Source organism: Echeneis naucrates, chromosome 2 (assembly GCF_900963305.1).
Source record: "Echeneis naucrates chromosome 2, fEcheNa1.1, whole genome shotgun sequence".
NCBI classification, from domain to species: Eukaryota; Metazoa; Chordata; class Actinopteri; order Carangiformes; family Echeneidae; genus Echeneis; species Echeneis naucrates.
This window is the reverse complement of record NC_042512.1, coordinates 17,752,519-17,763,728: the sequence shown is the minus strand read 5'-3', so window position 1 is coordinate 17,763,728 and position 11,210 is coordinate 17,752,519. Positions and strand designations below refer to the sequence as shown.

The 11,210-nt window shown below is 43.6% G+C and overlaps 3 protein-coding genes across 15 annotated transcripts in view; all 3 read left to right on the top strand.

The window, feature by feature from the left end:
• The first annotated feature begins 2,214 nt into the window (after positions 1-2,214).
• On the top strand, positions 2,215-3,948 carry rpl31 (ribosomal protein L31). Its single transcript, XM_029520392.1, has 5 exons — positions 2,215-2,251; positions 2,676-2,779; positions 2,902-3,027; positions 3,667-3,779; positions 3,876-3,948. The coding sequence occupies exons 2-5, from the start codon at positions 2,676-2,678 to the stop codon at positions 3,905-3,907; spliced, it is 375 nt and encodes a 124-aa protein (XP_029376252.1). The 5' UTR covers positions 2,215-2,251; the 3' UTR covers positions 3,908-3,948.
• Positions 3,949-4,649: 701 nt separating this feature from the next.
• On the top strand, positions 4,650-7,891 carry chst10 (carbohydrate sulfotransferase 10). The gene is made up of 6 exons (XM_029520460.1): positions 4,650-4,760; positions 4,987-5,134; positions 5,325-5,434; positions 5,517-5,742; positions 5,910-6,015; positions 6,212-7,891. Exons 2-6 carry the CDS (start codon positions 5,029-5,031, stop codon positions 6,762-6,764), a joined length of 1,101 nt encoding a protein of 366 aa, XP_029376320.1. The 5' UTR covers positions 4,650-4,760; positions 4,987-5,028; the 3' UTR covers positions 6,765-7,891.
• A 1,819-nt stretch (positions 7,892-9,710) lies between these two features.
• LOC115056752 (mitogen-activated protein kinase kinase kinase kinase 4-like) overlaps positions 9,711-11,210 on the top strand; it is a 30,179-nt gene continuing 28,679 nt past the window's right edge. For all 13 annotated transcript variants that reach the window (XM_029523458.1, XM_029523466.1, XM_029523483.1 and 10 more), the window contains exons 1-2: positions 9,711-9,978; positions 10,359-10,424. In XM_029523458.1, coding sequence (XP_029379318.1) covers positions 9,922-9,978; positions 10,359-10,424 — 123 coding nt within the window. In that variant the 5' untranslated portion in view covers positions 9,711-9,921. The remainder of the gene's footprint in view (positions 9,979-10,358; positions 10,425-11,210) is intronic.

The window sequence follows — 11,210 nt, the reverse complement described above, 5'->3', positions numbered from 1 at the left end:
GGGACAGATATTCAATGGACAAACTAAACGTGTGTTGCAATGTACAATCTAAAGAACAAAATAAGAAGGCTGTTAACTTAGAAACTCGGATTCCACATGATGCCTTCTGGCCATGAAACTGTGACCTGAAATCTAAGTGACATTACAGACGTGCAGAGACTGGGCTCTGACAAAGCTCGTCATCTTTAAGTCTGTGACGTTTTGAAGACACTTTGCTGACATGTTTCTTTTCTAAGCTGTGCAAGTACTGAGATCTAAAACGTTGTGTTTTTTGTTTTTTGTTCTTTTTTTACTGCAAAATAAATGTAGGATGACATTTTTAAATTGTATTACACAATTCTGCCAAATAAGGACAACTGGGGACCTAATGGAGTTCAGAGTGGTTGTTAATCAAGATTTTACTATATTTAACTATAACAAGAGATACGAAGAGCCAGGTAGATGCAGATGTTGACATTTTGAGGTAAGTGCTGAACTTGACTTCTCAACAGAGGTTCTTTTAAGAATGAGTTCCTCATTAAATATTTTCACAGTCCTTGAAAGGAAGAGCTATATCTTGCAAGCTTTGATACTCAGGTTTAATTTTGGTAGGTGGGGAAGTAACAGATTTTTTTTTTTCAATTGATATGAATATTTTTGTGACTGCATATGAAGAAACTGCTTTTAGATGTCAACAGCCTTAACAGCAAAGACAACTATTTTACGTGGCTTAAATGATTTATTCTTATACTGGTTCAAACCTTGTACAACGAATTAATACATTTTGTTAATGACTATAAAATGTCATCTTATGTGTGTATACTTTGTCTAAATAGTCTGATCATGCAAAAAAACATGACTTCTTCATGTCCTCACGAGGGATGTTGAGATTCACTGATATCGGTGGCACTGAATGCACCATTGCTTGTGCGCTGACGTCACCAGGTGCTGCACACAACAAACATGGAGGGAAACGAGAACGACGTCAAGCAGCGAGGAGATATTTAATGCACACAAAAAAAAGTAAATATTTAATTACATGATTGAGCGTTTGTGGGAACAGCAGGATGTTGTGGCTTTGACAACAAGGAAGATGAATTCGAGCCTCACATAGGAGGACATTCCCCTGAGGTCAGAGGTCATCAAGCTGCTGACACCCCTGAAAACCAACTCAGTGCTTGTGATGATCATACTCGGGACACTGTGTACCTGGAGAATATGGTAATATGCTCATTTAGTATATTCTCACGCCGATCTTTATTCTGCCTTAATAAAGTGATGTTTTAATCTGATATAGTGAAAAGTGTCCAGTTCCCACAGAGAGGAGGAGAAAAAAGGTTTGTTTGGACTGAAACATCGGACTGCAGCCTGTGATCGTCTGTTGTTTTGAAAACTGATATGACATTGTTCTCCTTTTCTCTCTTCTCCAACCCAGATGATGACCCAGAGCCTCCCATAAGAACCGACTTATGTTCCTTCTGAATGAGTATTCAGGACAGATGGTGACATCATGACTGTTCAGTGTAGTCTGCTACTCCCAGAAACTGTAGATCAGTTATTATTTCTGAAACTAAGCCCTATGAAATAAATCATGCAGTGGAGTGAGACGTTGGCCTTTTAAGCATCGTTTGTTTGCCATTAGTTGATGTTTTTTTGCATACATTGTGAGCAGTAAAGAAAGACTCGTGGGGAAAAATTGTTTTATGTACTTATTCAGTTTCTCATAGAAATCACGCCAATACTTTTTCCTCCTCATAGACAGGAGTATGACAGACTTTGCACTTTGGAAAGAAATACCTCTATTTGAGCACCCTGGTGAGAATATCATTTACAGCAGCTGTTCCTGGCTAGTTTTATTTTTACACTGGAATCTGTAAGATGTTATTTGATTTTCATTATTTGTAAGAAAGAATTACAGCCATTTATGCTCACTATTCAGTCAACTTTCTGTTTAGTTTGTTTGTATTTGTTGAAGTGATGATTCGTCAATAAAAATTTAAGTGACCAAAAAAAAAAAAGATACCTTTGACTTCTGAAAACTACTTTTGAGAAATAAAATGAACTCACTATTTCTTTCAGGTCGAAAACGACACATTTTTATTTCTTTATTTATTGATTAGACGTGTTGAAAGACGCCAAGTCTCGAGACTCGGAAACTTTATCTTGTACATTTGTTGTCGACGGGCATCAAAAAGAACGGACTGGTTTCCTTTACCCACAATCCTTTGCTTTTGGTCCGTCCTTCCGACTTCCGCCTCAGCTACTAGCCGATGTGAGTATTTTCGCCGGGATTTTTCCATCTCCAATCTAACGCCATCCTTCGATATTAACGCCACATTTGAACACACATCGCATCCAGATGCTCACTTTAGACATTTACCTGGATTTATTTCGGTGTTTTTTGGTGATTGAGCGTCAGAAAAGATGATTAAAAGCGACGGGTGGTAGCGCTCCCATTCGCTAAGCCGGAGTGGCTCCAAAATGTCGTGCAGTCTGTGTTTAAAATAAAAATAACACCTCATTGCTTTCGTTTTGATATAAATCAGCAGTATTTGTTTCAAATCGTGTTTGCTAGCTAAACCAACCCGTTAGCCCCCCGCTAGGTGCTAATGGAGAGCAGTTTGGTTTTACTGTGGAAGTCTGCATTGAGCAGCTGAAGTTGGTGTCGATGCTGACCTGCTGATTGTGTTTCACAGATGGCCCCCACCAAGAAAGGAGAGAAAAAGAAGGGGCGTTCAGCCATCAATGAGGTGGTGACCAGAGAGTACACCATCAATGTCCACAAGCGCATCCATGGAGTGTGAGTACTGCAGGGACACAATCCCTGGAGTGTATTCAGTGAAATGACAGGAACTCAAGCTGATGGAACAGTTCGAGCATTCAAAATGAATCATTCTGGGTTTTTGTTCTGCTCTTTTGCAGGGGCTTCAAGAAAAGGGCTCCCCGTGCCATCAAGGAGATCCGCAAGTTCGCCATGAAGGAGATGGGAACTCCTGATGTGCGCATAGACACTCGCCTCAACAAAGCTGTGTGGAGCAAGGGTGTCAGGTGAGGCGGTGTCAAATCTGAGCAAAAAATAAAGTGCAAATGAAGGCTTCGTTCACTTTTGTCTGATCAAACATACTCAGTTCATTGCAACTGGGTAGCATTAGGGTTCCTCTTGAGCTCCTGTAAATTAAAATGTGTGTGTATAGGTATTTATTATATACAATTATATTTGAAGTTACATTATTGACTGCTTGAAATGAAGAGTGACTGGCTGATCTGATTTACAAATCATGTCAGATTTGAGACAAAAAATTTTAATATAAATGCCCAGCCATACTGTCATCCCGGGCATGAAATACTGTAACTGAATATTTCTTAAGAATGAATTCAGGTTCAGGAATGAAAGGGATGGGTTTTGACAACAATAATACTTTTAATTTATAATGTGAAGTCTTACATCAACTGAATAATTTCAGTGTTTACAATGCATGAGACATAGAAACACAGCAACATCAGAATAAAAACGGCTAAAACACAACAGAAGTGGCTGCAAAGAAAAATCTAAAATCTAGTTTAAACGTTTAAACAGGGCTATCATTTGCCCTGATATTCATAGCATCTGGTTTTGATAAACCATCCTTAGCTCACTGCAGAGCTCACAGCACCTTGCTGGTTCACTAACTTTACGTTGTTGTGCAGGAACGTGCCCTACAGGATACGCGTCAGGCTGTCCAGGAAGCGTAATGAGGACGAAGACTCTCCCAACAAACTGTACACCCTGGTCACATACGTTCCTGTCACCACATGCAAAGGTAAACAAAATGCTCTGAGATGTGTTCATTAAAATAAGGATGGAATAAACACATTTAACTTACTCCCTTTTTTTTTTTTCTTTCTCTCCGAAACAGGTCTGCAGACAGTCAATGTTGATGAAAACTAAATTTGTCCCCTCTGCGAGTGGAATAAATGGAATAAAAAGAACTTTTGTCTTGTGTGTCACTTCTTTATTATAAATGTAGAAACCTTAATCCTTCACCTTTGTTCCAGGTGATTATTTTTTTTATTATGGTCTCATAAAGCAGCATTGAGGGTGAATATAGACTCTGAATGATGATCAGTATTGACGGACCGCAGTTTATTTCCTATATTCTCCAGTTTTGTCTCAGTCCTGGTCCGTGTGTTGGACGACTGTTGATACACAGTTTATTTCCTATATTCTCCAGTCCTGTCTCAGTCCTGGTCCGTGTGTTGGACGACTGTTGATTCAGTTTATTTCCTGTATTCTCCAGTTTTGTCTCAGTCCTGGTCCATGTGTTGGACGACTGTTGATCCAGTTTATTTCCTGTATTCTCCAGTTTTGTCTCAGTCCTGGTCCATGTGTTGGACCACTGTCTGATACACACAGTTTATTTCCTGTATTCTCCAGTTTTGTCTCAGTCCTGGTCCATGTGTTGGACGACTGTTGATACAGTTTATTTCCTGTATTCTCCAGTTTTGTCTCAGTCCTGTCTCAGTCCTGGTCCATGTGTTGGACCACTGTATGATACACACAGTTTATTTCCTGTATTCTCCAGTTTTGTCTCAGTCCTGTCTCAGTCCTGGTCCATGTGTAGAGCAGTCTGTCCCACCGGTGTGTCCCCCCCTCCGCCGCCGGGGAGCGCTGTTCATTTCATCGGAGGGGAGTTCGGAGGAGAGCCGCTGCAGGCCGGACGCGGCGGCGGCAGCAGCGTCGTCTGACATCTTCCCCGGAGTGTGAGGAGCTGGGAAAGAAGTAGCTGGAAGTCGAGAGGACGGTGAGAAATCAGGATGCTTCCCCGGCATGTCGGCGCGGACACGCTGGATGAAGCTGTCGGTTTGTCTGGTCCCGTCTGGAGGGGTCAGCTGTGGCTAGCTGCTAGGCTAACTAGCTAGCCAGCTAGTCGTGTCGGTCAGCCGGGCTGCGGGCTTTCACGTCATGTTTAACATCCGTTCATTAACACAGCAGACCGAGAGCATGAAACCATGTTTGTTGTCGGATAGGTCGGTCGGGTCCGGTCCTCCGGCTCCCATGGCCGTCGGCTGATGCCCGGAGCGATGCGGCACCACTGGCTGCTCCTCGGGGCTTGCGGCTGGGTGCTGCTCATCCTCATGTTCGTCAGCAAGTTCATCAGCTTCAGAGCCGTCGATGGTGAGTGGTCGTTGTTGACAAAGGTGCAGGTGTTTGAATTGCTCTCACAGAGTTCACCTTATGACCTTTATAAGAGAACACCCCCCCTTTGAGCACTATTTCTTCTTGCACTGTTTTGTGCTTCATTGCCCATTTATGTCTTTTCATCAACAGGATGACTGAAGTTTTGATCTTTATCTCTTATTCTCAGACTATGGAGAGAGAGCGTGGGGTCAGAGTGGGACGGTACCAGGAGCCAAGGTGGTCAAACCCATCCCTGCTTCCAGCCCGGAGAAACCTGCTCTGAAGCCATCAGATCAGGTGACTTGTGAGCTTGTCGATGACAGAAATCTTTAACGAACAGTGTCATCTCTGACACACGTTGTGTCTGTGTGTGTCGCAGCCCTCGCTGGTGCCAACGGTGGCGGACTGGCAGTTGGTCACTGACAAGCGAAATGAACTGCTGTCGACAGTATGTCAGAACAGCAGCCTCAGGAATCTGACTCACGTCTCCATCAGCAAATTTGTCCTGGACCGCATCTTTGTCTGTGACAAACACAAGATCTTGTTCTGCCAGACGCCGAAAGTAGGCAACACACAATGGAAGAAGGTCCTCATTGTGCTCAATGGTAAGTGCACACTGGATGAAGGTACTGAGAATGCACATGCTGGGTTGAGCTGTGATTTTGCAAGCTTACTTTACATGTGTGGATAAAGTGTGATTGTTATGTTACTTAAAGACTGGAGGTCTGATTGTTTGATCAGCTAATGACATCGTTTATTTTGTTGTCGGCAGGAGCCTTCTCAACTGTGGAGGAGATCCCAGAAAACGTCGTTCATGACCACGAGAAAAACGGCCTGCCACGCCTCTCATCGCTGACGCCACAGGAAATAACTCTCAGGTTAGTTTGGAGTTCCAGCGATGAAGGTGGACTTTCTGAGACAGGCAGTGGTTGCAGATTGAGCATCTTCTTAAAGCTTAGTTTACAATGTAATTTAATCACCTGTGACGAATTTCAAAAATGTTTGTGAGGGTCAGCAAGCGTTTAAAAGTGCCTGATGAAAGAATAATTTCATTCTTGTTTTGATCCTAAACAGATTAAGCACCTACTTTAAATTTTTCATTGTGAGAGATCCCTTTGAGCGGCTGATTTCTGCATTCAAAGACAAGTTTGTGAAGAACCCACGCTTTGAGCCTTGGTACAAGCACGACATTGCTCCAGCCATCATCCGTAAGTATCGCAAGAGCCACCGTGACAGCAACCTTGCTGCTTCCGGCCTGCACTTTGAGGACTTTGTCCGTTACTTGGGTGATACAGAAGGCCGTCGCCGCATGGACAGACAGTTTGGTGAGCACATTATTCACTGGGTGACGTATGCAGAGCTGTGTGCGCCCTGTAAAATCCACTACAATGTGGTGGGCCACCATGAGACACTGGAGCAAGACGCCCCCCACATCCTCAAAGCTGCAGGCATCGACCAGCTGGTGTCCTACCCCACCATTCCTCCAGGCATCACCCGCTACAACAGAACCAAGGTGGAGCACTACTTCTCAGGCATCAGCAAGAGAGACATCAGGCGTCTCTACACACGGTACCAGGGTGACTTCCACCTGTTTGGCTACCCAAGCCCAGACTTCCTACTGAACTAAAAGCATTAACACTGACTAAAAGATATGTTTTCATATAAAATCCTCTCCACATCTTTGGTTTATTCAAACAGGGGTGTAACACAGTTGACTGTCATAGAAAACTGGCAGCCCTGAAAGACTTGTATGCAGTAGATGACACACTGTAATGTCTTTGTTCTGATTTTAGCCTGTTTTGTTGGGATGCTGACTATCTGTTGAGTCACAAAAAAAGTGCTGTGGATTCTCGCCAGTGTCGTTATGGAGACAGGAGCAGCGACTGAAAGGATGAAGTGTTGTGATGCAATGAAGAGAGACAGAAGGCTGTGATGTGAGTTCATGCAGAGTGAGCTTCAGCAGGAATAAGAGTGGGAGAATTTATTGAAAAAGGTTAAGATAAAGGTCAGCTACTGGGGAACTTGTTGACTAGCTTATATTTAATGTTTATGAGGGAACTATGTGTCAGAGGTGCACTCAAAATGGGAAGGATGAAGGCCTGTCGGCCCGTCATGTAGCTGGTGTATTGCACTGTATAGTTTCAAGGATTCATTGTGTCCATGATAAATATTAACATGGCTGCTGTTCAACTAGACATACATGAAGGTAAGTCTAGAGAAGCAAAAAAAAAGCTGAAGTAGGACGGTGAACAGGAGGAATATTGGATTATAAACTGACTACACACTTCCGTGGCCGTTTTCCATTGATGTTTTTATGAGCGTCAAATCAACATTAAGGTATTCTATTTTTTTACGATTGTTTTTTGCTCTGTGCAACAGACGTTCATGTCTTGTTCTCTTCAAATGTCATAAAATAACATCAAGATGGTAAAAAGAAGCAACCTTCCACACTGAATTAAAGTCCAACTGTAGCTGCTGTTCTGGTCGCTCGGCCCTGTTGACTTGTTTATTCAGCTGGTTTCTGCATTGGGACATTGATTAATGAAAGATGACACGGAATTTTAAAGGATTGTTTTTGTATCAGGAATGTACTGTGTAAATGTTCTTAACATGACTTTCAACTCTACATTTGTACTACATGTTACTATTTATAATATTAACTGGCTGACGAGTGGCACAGAAAGTGTCTCAGGTGAAGGACAGCAACCGCCTTTTGGACATCATGATACAAGGACAACACTGGTCATAAATAAAATTCCATGTGAAAAAAAAAAAAAAATGTCCTCAGTTTTTTTTGCTCCCCCCCCCTTTCCTGGTATTTGCAATTTAATTGGACCACTTGCTGCAATGAGATCGAACATCCACAAGGTGGCATCATGTCATTCAAAATGTATTTGAGTTATTCTAAACCCTGTTGGAGCTGTTTTACTCAATATCACCAAACAGGATCATTGACTTGAGCAGGGGAACAAAGACTCCATGGCCATGTTAGCTGCACTGGGCAGAGGGAAGGGCTTTACATTATCGGTGTTATCTGTACAAGCAGATGGATTTAAGTTGATTTACAGAGCTTGGGCATTAGTTAAGTGTCTTAAGTATAAGTCTCGGTGCCTGCATGCCTGTGTGTTTGTGTGTGTGCATGTGCCAGGTGATTTCACTCATCTTGCCAGACTGGTTTGTCCTGCCATGTTGTTTGAATGTGGCGCTGGAGTTTGTTGAACCAACAGATGAACTTTTGTCAGCGTGAACCTTGTGGAGTTGTGATGTATAGCTGAAACATTTTCCAGCCCTCTCTGCTTGTCCCACTGACATACTGCCTCACGTTTTTTGGTGTTAGTGAAGATCTAGACTCAGCACTTAGTGCACGCTGTGCTACATCACTGTATACCTTTGGGTGCACTGCTGACAAGGCCTTTTAAGAATTCAGCATCCTCTAAATTGATTTGCCATGATGGGAAGCTGAGGTTGCAATTTAGGAAGAAGACAGACCGGCTGCATGGATTCAACTGCAACAATTTCACTTCACTTTTCTACTCTTAATATTTTCCCATTAGAAACCTTCCCCAGGAGTGATGCTGCATATCATCACCATCGACATGTGATGGTGACTGCATGCATATGAATATGGGAAGGTAATTATGAAATGAAACAGCTGTTTTTGTCCCTTGTGTTGTGCTGACTCTGTCCACTACCCCCTCCTGATTGCTAACATGCCACACCCGTGATTACCAATATTGACACTGAAGCCACACATGCGCATGTCTGTGAGGATGCTGTGTGGTGATGGTGGGGGTCTCCCCCTCCCTCCTGTCTGCTGCCATTTATCTCACCTGCCTGGCTGTGTGTGGCATTGAACACATGCATCCTGCAGCCTGGTATCTAAACGAGGAGCCGTGCACCAAAGTGTTTTCTAAATCTCAGTGTCCATGCTGATCTGATTGAGGCCCAGCCCTTTTCTTTCTGTGTGAAGCCGACCGGCTTCCTGTGTTTGTGCGGTGCTCAATCAAAGCTCAGTCAAGCTGGACAGAAACAGGCAGCGCGGAAAACGGAAATAATCCAATTTTACTACCAATATAAAAGGAAAATAAAGCTGTACATGGTTGTAACATTTCCATCATGGCTGTACTGACAAATTGCATTTCTCCCCTTTATAGGTGAGGACCTCTTGATGTTCTTATCCACCCGGGAGCTGAACTTGTGAAATATCTGACAGTGAGTAAAACAAACACTTAGTAAAGGTCTATATAAAAAAAATCTCTGCAATTTTTAACTTAATCTTGTCTTCTCAGGGACACATTTCCACCTATTAACTATTTACTGTGCATTGTTTAGGTGAAGTGTTAACAATATAACAGCTGAAAAATAGTATTTACACGTATTTTTCACTTAATATCACTTTAAATGCTGATTTGAAATGAAAACTAGTATAAGCAGTAGTGGAGATACTAGTGTGCAAATTTTTTTAACCAACATTTGATTCCTTTCTCAGTCGAGAAACGCCCGCCGGCTTTTACGCTGAAAGTCTCCGGCGGAAGCAGTGGGCTTCGTTTTCCGGCTTGACTGGCGCGGCGGAGAGCGGACGGCGAGCCGCTGCTGCTGCCACCTCAACATGGAGTAGAGACCCGTCGCATCGGAAGAGAGGATCCCACGGAGAGGAAACCCACGACGGCCTCAGTCCGACATCATCCGCCGGCAGAGCCCGCAGATGATCCAGCGGCGTCCGTTTGGTTTTCTTTTTTAATCACGGCAGACGCGAACGGGAAAGCTCGGCTTTTGTTTGAAAGATGGCGAACGACTCTCCGGCTAAAAGTCTGGTAGACATCGACTTGGCTTCATTACGCGTGAGTGCAGCCGATACCCAGCCTGTGTTTGTGTGTTTTTTTTTTGTTTGTCACTGTATGTTGTGTGTTTATTTTTTTTTTTTTCCTTAAAATTAAACAAACGCACGGCTCTTGGCCGGGGCGGACCGGGCCAAGTTTGGATGCGTCCTCCGGCGTGCCTCGTTGTCGGCGAGCCCAAGTGTTGAAAATGACCGAGGAGCCAAAGCGAGGTGTTGCCAGTGTCTGGCTTTCCTTTGTTCGAGATGCGTTTGGCATGTAGGGGGAGACCAGGGCGCAACAGCTGGCCCCCCCCTCTCATCCACACACACACACAGAGGAGCTCAGTTTGTCTGTAAATGGGAATCATTAATTTTTATTTCACCTTCTTCTTTCTTTTGCAGGACCCTGCTGGGATATTTGAATTGGTGGAGGTGGTTGGAAATGGCACCTATGGACAAGTATACAAGGTTGGTTGCAGGCGCAGTGCATGGCCTGTCCTGTTTTCACAGTGGAGGCTCAGCACAGCCAATGCATTTTCTTTTTTTTTGGGTTTTTTTTTTATTCCCCTCTTCATGAAGTCTAGGAACAAAGGAGCTGCCATTAAAAACACAGTTGAGGTGCAGATGATGCCGACAGGGCTCAACACTGATGGGTGAAAGAACGCATGTAAAATTGGGGTTTCTTGTGATTGTTTGAAAGTGTGCATTGTGCAGCCGGGAGTGTGTGTTTGTGTGTTAAGAGTGAATCAGATGGTCTACGGTCTGCATCACTAATCTTGCATCACCTGTCTTGCTGAGAAGTGGATGAAGAGACGAGGACGGGGGAAACAATATGTCACCGGCTTAATGCTGAGCTCATGTTTCTGTTTCTCTCTGCAGCTCCTTCATCTTTCATTTTTGTTTGTCTTTAACAAAACCAAAATTCATGTCCTGTTTAAATCAAGACTTTTCCACTTCAGTGGATGAGAATCCCACTCTGTGGGCCATCTGCTCTTGGTGTCACGTTTCTCTGAAAATTAACATTGCTGCTGTTGAAAGACACTGCCAAGGAGGGAGAGAGGCAGCGAGTGCTAGTCGAAGGCAAAGATTTGGTCATCGTGTTTGGAGAGTTGGCCTTGGGCTAGAGGGGCTTTTTTGTTGTTGCATGGAAGTGTTATGTTCAGATTTGTTAGGACAGCATACCAAATGAATGGTTCATGAACAGACCTCAGCAGAGCTTGATTGGCCAATCATTTGGATCAGGTGTGTCAGAGC

Excerpts from the sequence above, each read along its gene's own strand:
- rpl31 (XM_029520392.1), top strand. The coding sequence starts at position 2,676 with ATGGCCCCCACCAAGAAAGGAGAGAAAAAGAAGGGGCGTTCAGCCATC. Across the intron at positions 3,028-3,666 it reads GTGTGGAGCAAGGGTGTCAG|GAACGTGCCCTACAGGATAC; the intron begins GTGAGGCGGTGT and ends GTTGTTGTGCAG. Across the intron at positions 3,780-3,875 it reads TCCTGTCACCACATGCAAAG|GTCTGCAGACAGTCAATGTT; the intron begins GTAAACAAAATG and ends TCTCCGAAACAG.
- chst10 (XM_029520460.1), top strand. The coding sequence starts at position 5,029 with ATGCCCGGAGCGATGCGGCACCACTGGCTGCTCCTCGGGGCTTGCGGC. Across the intron at positions 5,435-5,516 it reads CTCTGAAGCCATCAGATCAG|CCCTCGCTGGTGCCAACGGT; the intron begins GTGACTTGTGAG and ends TGTGTGTCGCAG. Across the intron at positions 6,016-6,211 it reads CCACAGGAAATAACTCTCAG|ATTAAGCACCTACTTTAAAT; the intron begins GTTAGTTTGGAG and ends GATCCTAAACAG.